Below are 21,373 nucleotides of genomic sequence, written 5' to 3'. Positions count from 1 at the left end.
CAGAAAGTTTTTGCTGAAAAACAAGATTATCTCAGGCTATACATGAACATATATAAAATGTACAGATACACACAATATTTATATAAGTATCACATTCTTGAGAGTTCTGAATCAGACTTTTTAATTATGTTTGACAGTCTATTTTGAACCAACTGCAACATGGGAAGTTCTGACCATAAAGATTTATGTAGATAAGATTAAAAACCCACACACTAAAACTATGGCTCTGCTGATGAACTGCAGTAAATAATAACATAAAGCCAATGTATTAGAACTCCCACATGCAACACAGAGGCAGACTGAAATCTCTAATCACATTATCAAAACTTCTTGTTTTTACATTTGCTAAGATTACTTTGGCTCGCTTACAAAAAAGATAAATTAAATCCATTTAAACTTTATCACACAGCCATAATTACTCTTAAGACTTCACAGCAGACATATGTTTCTACTTATTCTCCAAAAGAAAAATGTCAAGTACCATGCTTCATAAGAACTAGACTGTCGGAGAAATTTCAAAGGGAGTCTCAGTTCTCCTAGAAACTCGTCTCCAAACTTCAAGTTACTGGCATTCCAAAGATCAACCCTGTAATAAAACCAAGTAATTTTAAAAGACTCATAACAAATAAAAAAATTAAAAACAAATAATCTCAGCCTTGTTTTCAATTTTGTTGGGTTTTTTTCCCCTCAAACCTATGAGTTAGAAAGTCTCGAAACTGTACAGCAATGGTTTCCAAACAGTAAAGAGACAACCTTACCTTCGACTTATGGAGCCTTGCAATTCAGCCCCGTGAAATATCAGTGAAAAAAATAAAAATCATCTAGACTACCTTTCCCTCACCTCTACTTTTCCCACTATCAATACTGATAAAGATTCATGGGGCTGTTTGGCTATCCCAGATAATGGAAAAATACAGCTAAAATGGCCATCAGGGGAAAAAGTGCAGAGATATTTAAGGATTACATACCGTCAGTCCCAGACTGATTTGGGATTACTAGCAGCTAAGTGGCAGCTTTACAGAGTTAGGCTATGTGTCTACATAGTCCTTCCCAGCGCTCTAGCTCCTAGGAAGATTCACTGTGTCAAGCACGCAAATCTACTGTACATAAACTACTTCTGTACAGACACTCAAAACCTTAGGACGGTACTACCACTCCGTATAATCTGTGTATTGACTGAAGCCTACGCAATTTTTCACACTTAGTTCCTCACATCTGGCAAGTTTTGGTAGGTATCTCTAGACAATACTTCCTTCCCTTTCACATGCTCTTTAACTGGGACTCAAAGTAGAAGTACTGGTGTCTAACCTGGCATTTGTAGATGAATGCTGCAACACCCACCTTGAAGCAAGGGTTTCAAACTCCAGGGTAGTTATTTCTGTACATATTTTAAGGATTCCTCTGAGAGGCATTTTTATTTTAAAACAAGCTCAATTGAGAATTTTGCAGCTATGTCATGGTCTGAATGTGCCTTAAACTTTGGGGGGAAAAAATATAAATAGAAAAAAAATAAAGGTTTTCAAATAATGAAAACTTTTAGAAAAGCAACTTTAATTTTGATAGGGTGCAAAGTCATCCAATTATGGAAACATTTACACAACCTTCCTAGCCTCAAGAAAGGCACAGTAGGCTTGTCAAGGAATGGATGTTGATAGTCCTGCTAAAAGTTTATCCCACCTTATGCAAATGCAGAGGACTTCACTTTTAAATCCTCTGAGCCTTGTATCCGTCAACAGTGTCTCATGCATCAAGTTTCATACACCAGGCATACCATCAGTTCACATCGCATGCCTGCTGGGTAAAGTTCTTCAAACTCTCATATTTTGACAGTGTTTCTGCAGGGCAAGAATTCCCCAAAAGGAAAAAAACTTCAAACTTCAGTCTCCTGTCCCCTTTCTCCAAATCTAGTTGGTTGCTATCTTGCTAACTAATTCAGATGGCTAAAATAGTCTTCCGGAGGAGAGGAATCACAGAATTATAGAATGGTTTGAGTTGGAAGAGACCTTAAAAGATAATCTAGTTTCAATCCCCCTGCCAGGGATACCTTCCCAGTAGAACAGGTTGCTCAGAGCCCCATCCAACCTGGCCTTGAACACCTCCAGGAAGGGAGCATCCACAACTTCTATGGGCAACCTGTTCCAGTGCCCTCATTGTAAAAAGTTTCTTCCTTACATCTAATCTAAATCTACCCTCTTCCAGTTTAAAGCCATTATCCCTTGTCCTATCACAATAGGTCCTGCTAAAGAGTTCCTCTCCAGCTGTCTTGTAGGCCCCCTTCAGGTATTGGAAGGGCACTTTAAGGTCTCCCTGAAGCCTTCTCTTCACCAGGCTGAACAGCCCCAACTCTCTCAGCCTGTCCTCATAGGAAAGGTGCTCCAGCCCCCTGATCATCTTTGTGGTCCTCCTCTTGACTCTCTCCAACTGGTCCATGTCCTTCTTATGTTGGGGGCTCCAGAGCTGGACACAACACTCCGGGTGGGGTCCCACGAGAGCAGAGCAGAGGGGGAGAACCACCCCCATTTATCTGCTGATCATGCTTCTTTTAATGCAGGTCTACGATTCTATGACCTCAGAGTCTAAAATATTTCAATTTCCCAAGCTTTTTAAAACACAAAGTTATGGCAAGTGTTGTTCTGAAACTAGTCAGGCTGTAGTCACAGAAGGAAACAAACAACAGAAAAGAGGAGGAGAAACAATTAATTTTAACAGAACATCTGGTCCCTAAGTGTTGATATGCCCTGCCTGCAACTTCCTACACCCACTCAAAGAGAGAAACTTTCATAGCTTTAGAAAGAAACCATGAGAGAATAAGCCTCCTCTTTACCCTGTGGAACAGTATTTTTCTCAGGAGAGATAAAGAAAACAAACCTTCAAACCCATAAGTTGTATGAACCATCCAGAGGGCACGAGGGCAATCTGACTCTGACTAAACAGACTGGAGGAAGTGAGCGGGGGTGGAAGGGGAACCTGAATGGAAACAAAACCACTCTGTCCTGCAGGGGACAAAACCTCTGAGCAAAGAGTTTGCCCAACCAAGACTAACACTTTATCTGCTTTTGTCTATTGTTTAAGTGCTTAACCTTTTCCCAACGATTTTGTAAGACTCCTCACAAACTATTCATCTTTACCACACTGTGATGTGTTGGTCTTAAGGAATGAAAGACTTTTCTGAAACTCAGCTTCACATATATTATTATTGCAGACAGTCATTTGTCCAGAAACTATACTAAGTAAAAAAAACAACTGTATAATTCCATTTAGTCCAGCAATACAAAATAAGAATCAACTGAAATATTAAGCAACATGTAACCATTGCCCACTAACATCTAGGGTCCCCTTCCAGAGTCACAAAACTATCAGAGAATCCTGGGTTTCATTTAAAATCACTGGCTGGGCATCACAGTTACAGACTAGACTGGGACTCCCAAGACACTGTTCAGTTGCTCATTCCATCACGTACATCCCACGGGACATGGGACATGTTACTTCATACCTGCCTACACCATGGAAAGCTTTGTAGAAATATCATCTGGTGCTAGGACTAGGTCACCTGCTGTGCTGCAACACTGACACCACAAAAGCAGCACAGCACCGAGCCTGGGCCTTTGCTGTCTCTCCTATGAAGAGGTGTCCAATGCAGATGTTCTCAGAGAAAGAGAGTACAGCTCTTGCCTCTCACAGAGCCATGGCAAACACAAATCCACTAATGGTCTTGTAGTGCTGTGGTACTACACACTAACAGGCTAAGTGAACCAGTAGTTGACCATCAAATTAGAACAGTCCTCATCCATTCATTCGTAAATATAGATGCATCTCTCTTACTGGAAGTAAGTATTGTTCCCTCTTCCTGGTTGCTCCTCTTTTCCCTACAGCCAGTTGTACTTCTGAAGGACATAGGGAAGGTTTTGGGAGATAAGCCCTCACCACCTCTCTAGTGGTAATACCTAGGCGAGGGGGAAGGGGGTGCCACCATCTCCCTCAACCTTTATTCCTCCAAATAGTAGCATACAGGAGAGGAGAACTTCACATCACCTGATGCAGATACCACATTTTTCAGCTGCACCACATCCAGATCACCAGATCTAAGTTTCAATGTATGCTGTGGTATGATGCATGTGATATCCTTTAAGTTTTGCACCTCCTATTGTTTCCTCTCTGCTTTTTCTATTCACTTGTCCGCACAGACACTGTTGACAGGCCTCAGCAGGCTCTAAAATACTACTAAGTGGGTGGCAGGGGGTGGGGTTGTTTTGTTTTTGAAGTCAGAGTTGCTTCTTTCCTGTGCAATAGATTTCACATGTATTGTATCCAGCCTTGCAAGAAGGGGTTAAAGCCTGGCAGGCAAAAGAGAAGAGAAACTGCCTCTGCCCCAGAGAAACTCTGGCCTCAAGAGGTCCCTTTCAGGGAAGAACCACCTTATACAGCTTGCTAAAATTAAGTGACAAAAGAAAACAGACCCTTTAACGAAGAGCATCACAGAGCTTCTGGGCTCTCTTGGGAAACTGAGGGAGGGAGGAAAGGAGAGCCCAAACATAAAAGGCTGCGCTTAATGACAACCGCACGTTAGTATACACAAAGTGTATACAGGATACCAAAGACAATAACGAGAATTTATCCTGCAGAAGAACTGTCACACATTCGCATACATCTACAGGACAGTGGAGGTAAAGGAGCATACAGACATAGTGACAAAGACTCATCTTGATTTATGAACAGTAAAACCATGCTCGCCACTTTGAAAACCGAGTCTACTACTAAGTCACACAACTTTGTACTAACAAACTTGTCTTTCAAAGTGTTTTGTATTACCTGATCTCCATTTTGTCAACTTCATCAACATCTTCAATATCAAAATGGGATTTCTTGTTGTAGCTACTGGGTCTTGTAACCTAATAAAAAGGATGAAACTTTAATGAATTGTTCTGATACAAAAGCATTCCTATGTTACTTGTACAAAGCTCTGGAAGACTGCAATCTTTTACTGTCAACAGTGACTTCAATTCTGATTCTGAAAACATTCATGCGTGTGAATAAACATGTTGACTAAACAGATTCCTCACTACACAAAAGTGGTGGTTACATAATCATATCCAGGAGTAACTAGATACTCCACACTCTCTTTACAGAGAAAGGATGCCTTTAATATTATTTTGAATTTACATTGGCAAAAGAAAAAGTCATGGAAAGGAATAGCACTTTTATAACCCATCTAGGAAATGAAAGGACAATTAATAACTGGGTTTTAAATACAGCTGTACAACAGATACCCTGAAGCACTCTGAAGGAGGGGAACTAAACACAAAAACCACCATTAAAAATATTTTACAGTGGATCTAATTAAAACTGGGAAGTTCTGCCTGTCCTGATATCCTAGAAGTCAATTTATCATGCTTATACAAAAAACACCAAGCAGATCAATTGTCCAAGAGATGCTAGCCTGTGTTATGCATATCAAAATATAGAACCAGGTGCACAGTTCAGCAACCATATTTGCAACTGATAAATAGCAAAAAACAGGCAGAAAATAATGGGAAGATGACTGTAGGTGTAGAGCATTAGCAAAAATATTTTTGTACAAACATTTTAAGAAATGTTTTCTAGCAGGATTATTAAGACTTTGATGGTTGTATTTTTGCACTGTGTCAGAAACTTGAGAAAAAGGCTACCCCACCCAGCTGAAACCACAGAACTGATCAAACACAAGTGCACATGTGGGTTCAGCTCTTGGTTGCACACAGGAGCTGAACTTGTGTCCTAATATTTCCCACTCACAAAAACTGTTTTTTATTGTAAACTTGACTTCTCGGGTTTTTATTGTACATAGGTGCAGATGGTACAAACAAGGGAGGCCAAAGATATAGCTGCACAAGTGGAGAGGAACCAGAAAAGAATCTTCAGCACGGGGCACTCAACAGTGTGTGTATGTGTGAGGCAGGCACCATTTTCAAGGCGATGCATGAAAACTAGGAGGTACTAGCAGCACTGGAGACCAAACCTTCTAGACTATAATTGAATCAAATGCACCTGTAAGCAAAAGAGCACAGAGGATATAAATACAGCACAGCAGCTCAGCATAAATTTTCTCACCCTACCGTTGCAACTGTCTTCACTGAGGCTTCAAGAAATGACCCTACATAACTGCAAAAGACATTTTCTGCTACCATTGTGAAGCTAATGGTGTAATTTTTAATAAGGAAGTAAGCTTTTACATGTCTTGTTATCTGTAACAGGAATTCTTAAAAAAAGTTATAGCATAGGTGTAACTTATGGCACATCTCTTTTAAGTAAACACTTTTCTGAGAAGTTTTGCTGGAGTCTGCATGCACGAGGTCTTTCTGTTCACCTGTATGACTGCTTAGTGTGCAGATTAATACAGCTCAAGAGTGGCATTCCTACAAAGATAGCTGTAGGAGGTCCATCCATTCCAAGAATGAAACTGGAGATGAAGGAACTCCGAGTTCACAGTGCTGAACTAGCTGCCACTTACCATTTTACGAAAAAGGGGGCACAACTCCGCTGTGCTGGTCCCTTTCTTTAGGCAAGGCTGACAAGCCATTTATCAGCTGTTTCTTTTCTTCCAGCACATACAGGTTTACAAACAGGCCCCCAGCTCTACTTTCTTCAATTCTGCTAAGAGGGACATCTTCCCGTAGCTGCATATAGAGCTCCGAGCTCCTACATCGTGCTGCAGCTGGAGAGCTGGTGAAAATGGCTCCTAAACATCAGGTGCAGGTTTCACTCATAGCACCGCTTAAATAAGCCCTTCATTTTTCCAAACCAATGATAATTAGAAAATTAAATCTGCCCAACTTTTTGGCTGTAGAAAGGAAAGCACTCATTCACTGCCTTTTGCAGACCAGCTTCTTCCTTGGAGGCACGGCCAGTCGCTGCGCTAGCAGACTGCAGGACAGCTGATGAAGCTGTCTGGAAGCAGTAAATGACACCGCTGTCAACAGCGTGAATCTGTGCAGCTCCACAGGAATCGGAGCACTCTGTTAGCACGCACCAGCCATGGGTCTGCCCATGTCTCATTAGTTGAATGTATTTCCCAGTCGTAGCAGTTCTACTGAACCTTGTTCTTTGGAGACATTTAGCCTGATATGTACTAACTACTGTCAAAAATGACATAAATCTATGATGGCTCTGTCTGCACTGTTTCTGTTTCAGAGTTCTGGCTGATTCAGACATTCCACAAGCTCTGCTCTTACCTTCACAGAAAACATTTTGCTCTGAGTTAGCAGAACAACTGAGGCATTGGCTTTAGTTCAGGTTTTGCTTCTGCTGATACTTGCACGCAACCCAGCTACCACTACAAAGGCAAGCTAAGCAAGCCTCCAGCCCCCTCCACAACTTCAGCTGGAAAATGCTTTCTGCTTCTCTCTTTCCTCTCCTGATGCAGCACCACCTGCCAAGCTCAGTGTTTAAATACCAAATGTTCGCTGTTTCTGCGGCACACAGAAGGCTGAGGAATCAGACAGGTGAAATTTTGTCGTTTACAGTCTGAATTCCTGGATTACAGATTACATTACCATTAAAAAGCTCTCGCTGTCAGACACCTCCAGAACTGCCTACGTTAAGAATAAGGAAGCCCATTTAAATTTATTTACATGAAGTATCACTCTTGTGTCACGGCCAGAGGCTGCAGCTCTGGGCCAGGTGACGGACTGAAATCCTGGGCAGCCCTGAGTGAACACACAGACACTTCAGCGCAGTCTCAAGTGTCTCAAGTGCTCAGTACCATGGCATCTCTCCCTCACCAACCATGCCTGTGCAGCACCTCCACAGTCTCAGGGAGCCAGCCAAGAAGGCACAAAGGCTCACTGCTAGCTGAAATTAAGTTTGTACCCTAGAAAGAGTTGGATTACTAGAGGAAAAATTACCTTAGCTAACCTGATCAACCCTCAGGGTTTCCACTCCTTTGGGCAGTGAGAAAGTGCTCTTATCAATAAAGAACTTGCTATATCTGTTCCTCAAATCCAAACACATTATATCAACAAGAGCACGTTTTCTTCTGGTATGACCAACTTAAGATTAGTTCGTAATACTACCAGCTTCTAGGCAAAGATGGTGGTTTGTAGAAGGAGAGGGAGGACAGAAATAAGCTCCTCACGGGCATTGCCAAGAATGATACATGTACTTCAGATCTGCACAGTGCAACAGCACTTGTATGGCTCCTCTCTCCCCAGCTCTCCTTCCTGATGTGGCTTGCCTCTGCTCCTGAACTGATTCAAGAAACCACATCCCGAGATGCCACCTCTATGCCAGCAACAATTTCTAATGCAAATGTGACCCAAATGATGCAAGCCATATGGGCAGAAAGGGCTTCTCAATTATATGCCAACTGCACTATGCTACTATGGCTTTTCATCAACTTTGTTATGCCAGATATGTTCTTGAGGTATCTGTTGAAATAGAACAGTTAAATGCAGTCTGGGACTAAAGATATCCAAGAGAAAAAAAGAAAAGAGAAAGATACACATACTTTACAAGACAAAATAAAAAGTTTCAAGAGGCATCCAAATTACAAACACATGCACATATATGTATGGACACACCACAATCACAGCTACTCTTGCCAGAAAGAACCAAAACGAGCACTTTCATAAAAGCTGTACTCTGTCTCAACTGGACTTGCTGAAAGTGCTTTGTATTAAATAAAGCTGTAGAGGTTTCACACACTTGGAAGAAAGGCACTGGTATTGCAGCAGACTGGTAGACAGCCAGAACATCCAGTTTAAGTGTATTTTTCCTCTACAGTTTTCAGTATTCCTAGGAGATAACTTTCCTTCCATTGACTGGGAAAGACAGGGTGGAGCAGCTACAAAACCACAGGCTGAGAAGAAAAATATCTTGTTTTGGGTTTTTTTTTGGTTGTTTTTTGTTTTTTTTTTTTGTTTGTTTGTTTTTTTTGTAGAAGCTAATTTTTAACTGTCCTTTTTCAAAACTTCTGGGGTGAGTCACTATAGAGTGCAAAGCCTGCTGCTCCAAAGTGCCCACCTTGAAGCTCTTCCTACAGAGCAGTAGAGCTGAAGCAACACATGGCTCCCTTAGCAGACGGCTAGTCGGATCCTGGGTACTTTTCTCCCCTGCACCATGCTTTGAAACAGTCTTCAAAGACGACAGCTGGCATAACATGCAGCAGGATGCTGTGCCAACTATCTATAGTATAGTATTTCAGCTTATCACCCGTTCCTTTGAAATACCAACCTCAAAATAAAACACTTCATCAAAATGCGGATTGTTGGTCTTCTTTTTAACTTTAGTCTTTTTGGCTTCAGACCTGAATTAAGGAAAGAAAAAGAAGAAAGTAGGAAACATTAGCAGAAGTACGATCCTAAAACAGAGCCACCGAGGAACAAATAGTCATCCACTTGATTTATCTGTTAAAACTGGAATGCTGTGTGGCTCCAGTACAACAAGGCATACACACTTGCACACATTTAAAAGAGGGATTCCTGACCTATTTCTTTAACGTGGCAGTTTGTTATGCTCTCTTATACACAAGTCCTTGAACCCTGATTCTGTCACTCGCTTGACCCAGCACAATCTTCTATCTGTACAAAGCAACTGGCAAGAATGGGTGTCTGAGCAGCAACATTTGGGGGACGGTCTCAGTCTTGACATGACTCAAAAATTCCTCATATCCTAAAAGCAGAGGAGACAGGAAGACTATTTCTAGACAGGAAGCTGTTTCTATGTTTTAGATTTTATAATCCTGGCCTGAGGAATCTACGAATGCTTTTCAGTGGTAAATAATAAAAAACCACAGAATTATTTCCTCAGTAAGAATATTTTTATTGCTACATTACCATCCTTTTCCTTGCAGCCCCAACAGCGTCTAGTTCGTGTCATGTTGTCACATTATTACGAGCAGTGCTGAGCAATAGTCTCTTAATTTCTACGGCTCTGCAGGAACAAGACATGGCAGACCTCCCTCAAACCACTCACTGGGCAGCGGGCCTGACAAAGCTCAGCACTGCTCATTCATCCTCTATGGGCAGACCCATCCGCCTGCGCCTGCCTTGTAGAACACTGAGATCCAACTGCTTGGTGTGGCGCTAAAGCCAGCCAATGCATTTCACACAGGCCAGCCAACAGCTGTTTGATGATCTCCAAGTGTTATGAACCTACACTTGATTTGTTCTTGTTACCTACAAGTGAAAAGCTCTGTGTTGCCCCGTGTCACCAATCTTCCCCTACAGCCCTGCAGTAATAAGGCAGCATAGATAAAACAGATGGAGAGGCACATGAGCCATGTGGAAAACTGACCTACTAATCATTTCATCCCAAAATCTATCCCGTATTTCTCATGCAGCAAAGCTGCTTAGATAGCTTGTAACTGCTTATATTAACTGGACAACTCTACGTATTCTTTTACAGAGGTCAAGTAAAACTAGGTCTAACACCCAGGGCTGCTACAGACTTCCTGTGTGACTGGAATGGGCCAGTCCACCAGTATATAGTGCTTTCCCATTTATAATACAGGCATAGAAACAGTTTTGGTCAGGAAGTCTGACGGCTCTTTGCGTACAAATCACACAATGAACAGCAGCACATGTGTTGAACTTTCTATGCTTGGCACTGCATAAATGCAGCAGAATAAAGCAGCTTTCCTACTGTAAAAGGAGAGGCACTGAAAAACCCAGAGAGGAGAGCGATGTACAGATTAAGAATATCCCACAATTCCTAGGAGGAGCTGCCAGATAAGAGAGACTAATCGCCTCCAGCGCACAGGGCAGGCTGCCTATCCCATCTCATCAGTCACACTTGCCAATCAAACTCTTTACTGATAAGCCCATCTGGGAGAAGACTGGGAAGCAGGATACAGAACAGGAGGTGATTAAGGCAAGCACAATTATTGGGCAATTACAAAGCAGAGGATGGGAGTAAACTGCATGCTGGAGATAGGAGCAAGCTTTCTCCCTCCACCAAAAACCAGAAAGGAATAGGATGAGGCTATGCTTCTTATGCTGAAGGGAAATACGTTATCATTTGTCATATGTTATCCAGACCAGGGGGTGAGGGAAAGCAGATAAAGAAAGGTAAGTTTAGACATTCAGGGATACAAGACTTAGCCAAAAAATCTCCTTACAGTTTCAGTAACAGCCACCCAGTACAAAAACAACTTTAAAACATCAAAGCACACAACTCAAATACAGAGCTCATTAATGGAGGTTAAGCATAACACACCTAGACAAAGATGAAGAATACAGACCAGTCTCAAAGAGTCCTCTGCATGCAACGTTAAGTATTTGTCAAGAATGCATCTTATTTATAGTATTTTCAATAAATTATTTTAGAACATTATGAACAACCCATGGTACCAAATCTGATTCTCTGAGGTCACAGCAGAGCTGTTTTGTTTCTCACATGGCACAGAGATAAAAGATGGCTCTAGATAAGCAGAAGCAAAACAGTGACACCCAGTAGCATGGGAAATTTTTATAATAGAATAGGAAAGTTTAATCTCAAATTTAAACTGATGAGTATTATGCAGAATCTCATTACTAGAACCTCATTCCAAATTTTATCCATGCTATTATGTCCACATATATTAAATTATAGGACTGAGCCACCTAAGGCTTTTGACATACATAATTTGCCACACCTTGAAAGTGAAAACACTCTAAATATTCAGATACAAATGTGTTTACTCTGCAAGATGTTCATGTACTTAGCTTTCTCTTCTGCCTCTGCCCAAAATTAGGCAATAAATTTGCTCAAAAATTGGCCTCCAACTGTGAAGTGAGAAGATGCATAAACTAAGCCTAACCACAAATTACATACTCCAGGATATTCAAATTACTCAGGGATTATTCAGACCTTTACATAAATCACAACTGCACACACAAACACCTAACATACTCTAGTGGTGTCTAAATAGTCTCATCTGTCCATCTGGGAATGTAGATTTCTAACAGACAAAGGAAAAATAAGCCATCTTTATAAAATGAAAGCTCTTGTATGTGTAATACTTGCCTGGAGGGTCCTGCTAAGGTAACGGTGGCATAGGGATCACATTGGCCATTCACAATGGGCAGTCCTTGGCATTCTAAAACTCTAGAAAAGAAGAAAATGCACATTGATACATTACAATCATTGAAATGGGAAGAGACTGGAGTGAAAATAAAAGCAATGTATTTTCATCGTGTTCCCTTTTTGCAATACTTTACACTATGCAATTGAAAAATGTCCCTAAGCATAAGCCTTTAATTTACACCTAAACTTGAAAAACATGTTGGTCTTACATACTAACTGTAACAGGGTCAGAAATACTGTTAAATTACAGAGAAACCCTAACTCAAAGCATTCTTATCATGCAAGTACAACAACTTAAAGTTCATGAAATAAGAGTCTGCTGTCAAGATGGGAGCTGTCAGCACTTTAAAATTCTGTGACAACTTATTCACAAAAAAAAACCAACCCAACAAAACAAAAAAAAAAACCAACCACCCCACAGAATTTACTTCTGTAACAAAAAAAAACTTTTAAAAACCCACACAGACAGATCCCAGCAGTTGTCAAGTAATTTCTCAGAGTCACATTCATGAAGGCCTCAGTGCATTTGACAAAATTTGACACAGGCTTATTTGTAAAGATGGGTTAACTACAGACCAGTAGACAGTGTGACGCAGCCATCTTTCTCCAAAAAACTTTTAAACACCAAAACTGAAGAAACATATTCAGCAGCTCTGCACCGAAGTCTAAGAAACACTGGAGGGACAAAACGGAACAAACTGGGTTTTGCTGCAAGCCACGATGAGAATTCTGCACTTTTGCACTCTCATTTCAACATCTCTTTGGAAAAAAAAAAAAAAAAAAAAAGGAAAAAAAAAAGGCACAACCCCCAAAAAGTGAAAAAACATTTCATGTGTCAGAAGTTAAAACCTACTGAGGAATACAGCACCAAGGGGAAGCAAAGGCAGACAAGCCAGTTGCCAGGACACTCTCTCCTGAAACAAGCTCTGCTTCCAACAGATAAGCCTGTTGGGCTGATGTATTTACACAACTATAACTGGAAAATTTTGGTAAAGACAAGCTGTGAAGCTCTTCGGGCAGGTGAGAGGTGCTATACTTGAAGCGTGAAATATCTTGCATACTTCTGGGGGCTGCAAGATCAGCAAGAAAAGTAATATCTATTTTACCGCTGTCAGTGACAGCAACTTTGATACAAAAAAAAAAAGAATATAAAGAAAAATCAATAGAGAAAAATTCAGTAACAGACAGTGCTCTGCAATTTCACCCACAAAGCAAGTTACTTGGTAATATATGATAAGGGCCGCAAATACAATTTAACTACAGATCTACTACTTACTCTGCATAAAGGGAGGAAAAAAATTAATGTTTTGCACCCATAGAGGAATCATTTTTGTATCAGAGAAGGTACAGTCTAGATAGGTTCACACAGTCCTAGGAAGTACATGAAGACTGAAGATCACACTAAGGGGCACCAGGAGGCAGCTGAAGTGATACGTTACATTCATAGCTGGATTTTCACACCTATGATCCTGCAGAATAAAGGCTAAATAATTGGCTTAATACAGACAGCTCCCAATAATGCACTCAGTCACCAGCTTCTCATTTGCATAGCCCCTGTATGCATGAGAAGCATTCAGTGATTAACCTAGATGACTCCTCGCTGTTGATTCACTAACAGTAGCGCAAATTCCATATTCTGAACACTCAAGTGAAATCACAGATGAAAACCATAAAGAAAGTTAGGAAAAAACTTGGATTGCATAGGCACTGTGCTGCTTTTATTTCTGCACTTCTATTATTTCACTACAAGTTTGCTTTCCACACAGTTTAGCAGTCTCCTAGATGCACAGTCTAGCAGGTATCTGATACTGCACAGCGCCAACCATGCAAACGGCAAAATCCAAGCCACAGATTTGATCCCAGCACCTGTGAGAAATGAAAGCTGCAAGCTCTAACGACCCTCAATGTCAAGCAACACGCAACGTATGTGATGTGGTTGTCTAAACACGTGCATCTACTGCCATTGGGATGACTTAACAGTTTCTTCCTCAGTCCCTTGCTGCTGCTGCAGAAAGGCAGGAGGTACCCACAGAACACGTATATTTGACAGCTCCACACCTCTCAGAGGCCTAGAGATGGACTAGATGCCTGCTTTCAAGCAATCAAGTCTTATTCCAAATTCACCCAGCCTACCTTACAGAGAAGGTGTAGGATGGGCTTTTTTGCATGTATATTAATACAAGGATTCAAAACTGCAAGGAAAATGCTACCTTTTAATTATAAAAGGGCAGATGTGATTAGGAAGAGCACTTATGGAGAACTTTACAGTGCAGCCTTCAGGTAGAGTACCTAGAAGTGCAGGAGGAAAAACTGTAAGTACCAGCAGAAAGCCTTCATGAAGAGGCAGGTCCAGCTTGATTTTCTTGTGACTAAAGGACAGACCATTTTCCTTCTAGTGGTCCTTACACTAACATGACACTGACAGCAGAAACACTTTGCTAGTGAGCTACAGCATGACTGCTCGTAGTTCTTCTTCTAGGACAGTAGATGTGCCTTGAACACATTCCTCTCTGAACAGAACAACTGTGCACCAAGTACCAGTGTCAAACCCCCTACCCCCTTCCTTAAGGTAACCTCTTTAAGTTCCTTAAAACGAGGTAGTAACTCAATGGCTTTACAGCAGCCAGCCAATTTTCTACTGTTGATTAATAGCTTCCAAGCCAGCTCTCATCCATACAGGAAGAACTATGTGAAATTTAAACACAGAGAAAGCATGTTCAGAGAGAGTACGATTCTTGTTTTTTTTTTTAAAAAAAGCAGTCCTTTCAAGACTATGCAGACAATAGAAAGTGATCCCAGACAGCATGATCTACACCTGAGGACGTGTAGACGTTATAAATCACTACACAATAAAATCATAGATGATTTTGAATGATGGAAAGTGTGAAGTTATCCACACAAAAAATAGGCATGCCCTAACTATATACATATATAATGATCGATCTATTCTCATATTACCACATACAATAATTTTTTACATTTTTTTTGTGGATAGTCGTCTGTCGTTATCACATCAACCATCAGCAATGGTTAAAAAGACAAACAGTGTCATTAGCTGGTCAGAGAGAACCCAGTAACATAAATCATTGGGCATTTGCATCTTGAATTGTGTGTGCTCTACAAAACAAGGACCAGAACAACAAGATTACTTCTAATCCCACATTTTTACTCTCCAGCTCAGAAAACAGAAGTTATCCATTCATGAACAGCTTACAAAAATCATGAATGGTATGAAGAATATTTCCTTACAAAATACGAACTAAGGGGCACATAATGAAATTACCAGACAGCAGGTTTAAAATAAACAAAAGGAAGTACTTTTTCCACACAGTGTGTAATGAAATTGTAAAACTTACTGCCATGGGATGTCGTGGAGGCCAAAAGAATACATGGATTCAAACTGGGACTGCACGAACTCATGGAGTGTGGGTTTGTAGGCAGCTATTAAAGCTTAATGGTCCAGAAGCCTCCTCCAGCTTGGGAAAGCCCAAACTGCTGATTTAGAAGGGTGTAACACTGGAGCAATCATGCCAAATTTGAAGTACCACTCACTAGTAAATACCAGAAACAGTACTAGGCTAGACCAGAGGGATATTTAAACACAGTAGGGTAGATTTTATGTTCTCTGGGGAAAAAACAAAAACAAACAAAAACAAAACAAAAGAAATAACCAAAATACACAGATGTTCTCATACAGTCACAATGACTTAAGAGTAAGATGTTTCTTTGTGTGCAGCTGGAATAAGAAAAGCAAAAACAACCTTGAAAGAAAGAAAATGTGGGAAAACAGGAAACAGACGCAGACATGAATGGTATCCCAAGCTGTCAGGGTAATTTAAAAGCAGGTATTGTTTAAGGATGTTGGAGAAAGCAGGCAAAAGACCGAATACTTCAGATTTTGAGGAAAAGAAGGCTAAGTGTGGAGAGAGGCTCATTCTGGTTCTTATATCTCACTAAGCACTGTGGAAAGAGAGAGTCAAATTCAACAAGGCACACGTCTGCTCAACTCAGGAACTGTAATTCTACTAGAGCTCCTTTCGTTATGGCCATTTTCTTCAGTCATGGCAAAGTTGCTAAGTAAATTAACGCTGCTCCTCTCCAAACTTGGTACCAAAATACTGGCTTTAAAAGAGCTAGAACAAAATGACAACCACTCAGAGATACGATGAAATGCAGCCTCAATTCTGCCACATGCATATCACATTAGTAAGACTGACAGTTCATATCTGGATTAGATAAAAAAAAGAAACATGTAACAAAGGTATAAATCTCTACAGCGCAAGACACACTGGAAAGTGGTGAATAAAGCTACTAAAAATGAAATGCCCTTGCTCTAATCATCTACAGAATTAATTTAACATACATGTACGAGGATAATGAAAAAAAAGCTCAGGCAATCAAGATTATTCAAGAATTACAAGTCGACTCATCAGGCCCCAGAGGAAAACTGTCTGGTGGCTGCTAGACTCTCTTCTGCCCGACTGGTAGTTTCTGATCATTAGCTGTCTCGCGCCCAGCTGGGGCAGGGCAAGCCTGGCTGGGCCGGGCGAAGGTTACTGCTGGGTGACACGGGAAAACTCTCAACGCAGCTGCCTCACTATAATTTGCTTGTGGTTTATAAAATTAACAGGTTTCAAGGAACAAGACATTTCAGTTCTCAATGTGGTTCGTGACCAAACCTTTACAAGAGTAAATAAGCTATGGAAAATTCCCAGAGGTAAAAGAAAACCTCAAACCCAAACGCACCATGAGCATGCCCTCTTGCCTTTAAATTAGACGACTACACAAGCTGATAGGAAGGCAGGGGGAGAAGGCTTTGAAAAAAATATAAGTTTTCAACAAAGACTAAGCAGCTCACATCTGACAGCACAGGCACTCCCTCTGCCTCTGGGTTGCCAAGCAAGAGCTGTAGGCTGCAGTCTCTGAGACAGCCCCTACACCATCATACTCCAAACCAGGCTTAATACAGGTGAGTAACATCACGATCATCCAAGCCTGTGGCCATTCCACACCCCTTCCTTGGAATCACAAAAATTAATTAAAAGTTATAGGCCTTCTGATTAGTTCAGGATACACATGTGCCATCCCATCCTTTTGTGCCACAATGAACAACCAATGCAAAAACAGAAACAGAGAAAAGAAAACAGAAGGGATATAGCTGTTCTTAAAACCTGTATCCATATTTACTGTTCTTTCCAGACTAAATCACTTCCAAAGTACCTAGTCAGGCTCAGTTCCTCCTCCAGTTTCACCCTAGGATGCGGGACAGCACACCATTCTCATTCTCTTTTCTCAAATCAGACTGTGATTCCTTTAAAGAAAATAAATACATCTTTTTTTCCTACATAATCTTGCTTTTCTATCACTGCACATAATCCATATATTTTAATTGCTTTCACATATATACTGGCTTCCTGGGATTAATCTTAACGATTGGCAAGTTTATGGATTTATCTTATCAATCTATTTCCAGCCTCTAATTGTTCCACTTCTTCATTTCTTAAGATTAAGACTTTGTCCCATCTCATATGCATATTTTTTGGCCATACTCAGGTTCTCTGCATCATTTCAGAGATAAGAGGCTTCCTCCTCCTTGCTTGCTCTAGTGATTACTTGAACACTCAGTACTTTGTGTGGTAAGCCTGACCAGACAGAGAAGTATCAACTTAAAAGCAAACTTTGTCCTCCAAACAATGCATCTTTGGCTTACGCTACGTACTTGTTTGGTGAGGTACATTCCCCAGCACTGGCTATGTGACTTGCTTTCTTATTTCTCAAAGGATATTTTTTTTTTCTCCCCTACTAACTATAGGATAATCTTGTAACATATGTATTATCCTGAGTACCTTGTCTTCCAGGAGTAATGCAGCACCTCTGAATAGTCTTCCTTTGTGAGTGGACTTCACCTAGATGTATCTGCATCCACCACTACTAAGCACAAAGGCACTACATCTAGCTCAGAAATTCCCTGAATTATAAGTTTCTGGAGGCCAAAAGAGCGTGTCACTGTATGACTGCTCTCATAATTCTTCATCTCCTATTGGATACACTCAGAGACACTCAGTGTCCCAGATGTTACATCTGAACTGCTGTTAGTGTACCTTCAGACAAATCTTGTACTTCCTCTTCACTTCCACAAAGTAATCTGCTGGATCTTCGTTCAAGACTCAATATAAACACACAACCTTTTTTTTTTTGCCAAGGGGCTCACCAAGTGGCCTGTTTCTTCTAGAATAAGGCAAAAATCCTCTGAATTTACTCAGTCCTGGTTTTAAAACCACACTTTGTCTCCATCATCAAAAATACTAAGATAATTAATTCCAGGCCAAGTAGGATGGGGCTCTGAGAAGTAAGTGAGCTCTAGTAAATGAAGATTTAATTTCAAGAGTACCTATTCCTTGACTTTCAGAAGTGATCTAATCGTACCAAAACAAATTTTCCCACTATTCTTCTCACCTGCATGCTTTTTGTACTGGGAACAGATCAGTTTCCTCTGAAAACAGCTCTAACATACTGCGAATTGCCCACAGTGATGTGCCCTGGCTCACCCCCATCTGATGTCCCACTCAGACACAAAATGTTACACAGCACTATGTAGTGTCTGGTGACCACTGACCACACATAGTAGAATGAACCAGGGAAATGAAAAGATGGAATGTCCAAGTAGATATAGTCATACTGAACAAAAATACATCAATGCTTACTTTATCATTATGATTTTTCAAGCCATTTCCTCAACACATTTTTTCACCTCTCCAGGAAACTTGAAACCAGTCTTTATTCACTCCTCAGCCACACTGCTGCTCTCCAATCTCTCTTTCCATCTCTTTCACTGCTGCTCCAGGAAAACTCCTTTAGAAACTCCAGCAGTATCCTACCCTCTAAGGATGATACTCTCTTCTTTTTTTATTTTGGTGGGTGGTGGTTTTTTTTGGTGGTGTTTTTTTTTTTTTTGGTGAACAAACATGTTCTAGCTTACAAACAAGAAAATCCTTGCCGTCCCCTTAACCTCTGAGAGGATTAATGCTGAACTGGAGCTACTCTTCCCCTCTCCTGTGACAACTTACTTTGACACAAAAACTCGTGGCACTAAATGAAATCCTGCCCTTTCAAACAAATGGCACAATTTTACCTGGGACCAGCATTTCACTCAATGTGTATTCCCTTCAGATAAAGGCTCTAAAGCATTTGATGCATTGACTCTGAAACATTTATATAGAAGGTACATTATACCCTCAAAGTCATTCCCACTTCAGCTTCTGAAATCTGGATAGAGCTTATGCAGATCTGAGGAACAGGCTGTGCAGACAACTATTTTCATTTTTCTCTTTAAAATACCCTCCAAAGCCTCCACATCAAAAGAAAAACAGAAACCTTGAAATGCCAAGATTACAGTTGCAACTCCATGTAAATACTGTCTTTTCTTCCCCATTCCCAGTTGAATTCAGCGTAGTTGCAGTCCAGCAAAACATTCAAACATGTTCTTAAACTAGGGTTACCCTGAACACCTGGGATACTACATACAGTTCTGGAGCCCCCAACATAAGAAGGTCATGGACCAGTAGGAGAGGGTCCAGAGAAGGGCCACGAAGATGATAAAAGGGCTGGAGCACCTCTCCTCTGAGGACAGGCTGAGAGAGTTGGGGCTGTTCAGCCTGGAGAAGAGGAGGCTCTGGGGAGACCTGGTAGTGGTCTTCCAGTACCTCAAGGGGGCCTACAAGAAAGATGGAGAGAGGCTGTTCAGTAGGGCCTGTTGCAATAGGACAAGGAGTAATGGTTTCAAAATAGAGGGAAGTAGATTTAGATTAGATATTAGGAAAAAATTTTTTTACAATGACGGTTGTAGAACACAACCTAAGCTGGCCTACAACAGTTTTTGCAGCCTCACACAGCATCCAGATTAGCTTCTGGTCTTAACTGTAAAGAAAGCTCTGTACATGCAACATCTCTGTAACACAGGCACAACTCCTGTTCACACAAGGCTGTCAATGGCAATTTCCTTTGCACTGAGCAGAGGAAGAGGAATTGACTGTCAATGTTTGGGTTCCAGCAACAATTTATTTCCCAGATATTTACGGAAGATATTTTATAGCAAACAGGAACAAATATTCATACAAAGCCAAGAAATAATGTACAGAAAGCAAACGAAAGCTAATGAGCACAACCCCTGTTTCCCCAATCTAAATCAAATATTAGAGATATTACAGTAAAACTACAGAGAATGCAAAAAAAAAACAAAACACAACTGTTTTGTTAAATATAAGGAAGAAATACTGTCAATACATACACACCCCTAAAACCACTATCAGGTCAAATAAATGGCAAAATTTTCTCATGTCAGTAGACATTCAAACATTTCTTAATGGTTTAAAAATCACATAGGCTTTTTTCTGCTATTAATATGGGAGCTGTCCTCTACGCTATGGTTCAAAACATCCAATTTGCTTCCCAATATCCGTTCCAGGAAGACTTTTAAAACCACACATTTACAGACGATCATCTGTACTCTGCACTAAATAAAGAGAACAGGCTAAAAAGTGGGTGTCAGCCATCTTGTTCTTACAGGACAATGAGTTCATCCACTAGCAGTTAAGCCAGTTTATGAGCCAATTACAGAAGAGCTGCAAGCTTCCTAAAAGCTACTTCAGAAAAGTTTTTAGTTAGGTTAATAGAAAAAAAATGGTTATGTTATCTTCTGTGACGGTGCCCCGAGGCCTTGAGGAAAGCTTGCTGAAATTTTGAACTGCACTGATTTAGTGACTATTACTGGCACAGACATCATCATTTCCTCCTGCCTTGGTCTCAAACTTGCAAACCCAGTTATTAACAGGGAACAAGAGCTGAAGGATGGGAGAGTAAAGAGAAAGGGAGAGTAAAGAAGAGGAGTTATTTCTAGCACACATTGATTTTTAGAGAAGACAAAAGACCCAAATACAAATCACAGCAAAGCAAGAAGTATGTAAAAATTATAACAGAATAAAGAAGAAGAGGTACAATCAGGAAAGGATGAATTTGCTTAATGACAGAACAGTATTTGTGCTTGTAGGGAAAGTGAAGAAATTTGAATTCGACATAGTACTGCACGAAGCCAAGGAATAGGTCAACATATCAAGGCAGCTGCAGAAGCATTTGTGTTAAAGCAGCACAGTGAGGAATGTACGAGGAGCAAAGCACAAAATGACAACAATTACAATACGAAAGAAACGATTAGAGCCTAGACAACAGCTTTAGCTGAGCTGACTGTGGCCTAAGGCAATATTAAATGGAAGCAATGAGATACTGTCTCTACAGGCAGATAAGGAAAGAAACAAGACCAAAGACCAAAAAGCAGCAC

The 21,373-nt window shown here is 40.7% G+C and overlaps 1 protein-coding gene across 1 annotated transcript in view; it reads right to left on the bottom strand.

The window, feature by feature from the left end:
• Positions 1–21,373, bottom strand: part of RASA3 (RAS p21 protein activator 3) — a 132,120-nt gene that overhangs the window by 21,394 nt on the left and 89,353 nt on the right. Inside the window, exons 6-9 of the mRNA XM_086770058.1 lie at positions 11,980–12,060; positions 9,208–9,280; positions 4,810–4,889; positions 482–586 (exon numbers count right to left, since the gene is read on the bottom strand). Of these exons, the coding sequence (XP_086626184.1) occupies positions 482–586; positions 4,810–4,889; positions 9,208–9,280; positions 11,980–12,060 (339 nt within the window). The remainder of the gene's footprint in view (positions 1–481; positions 587–4,809; positions 4,890–9,207; positions 9,281–11,979; positions 12,061–21,373) is intronic.

This window comes from Chlamydotis macqueenii, chromosome 1 (genome assembly GCF_036417535.1).
Source record: "Chlamydotis macqueenii isolate bChlMac1 chromosome 1, bChlMac1.mat, whole genome shotgun sequence".
Taxonomy (NCBI): Eukaryota; Metazoa; Chordata; class Aves; order Otidiformes; family Otididae; genus Chlamydotis; species Chlamydotis macqueenii.
The sequence above is the reverse complement of the archived record's forward strand: the minus strand, read 5'-3'. Positions and strand labels throughout refer to the sequence as shown.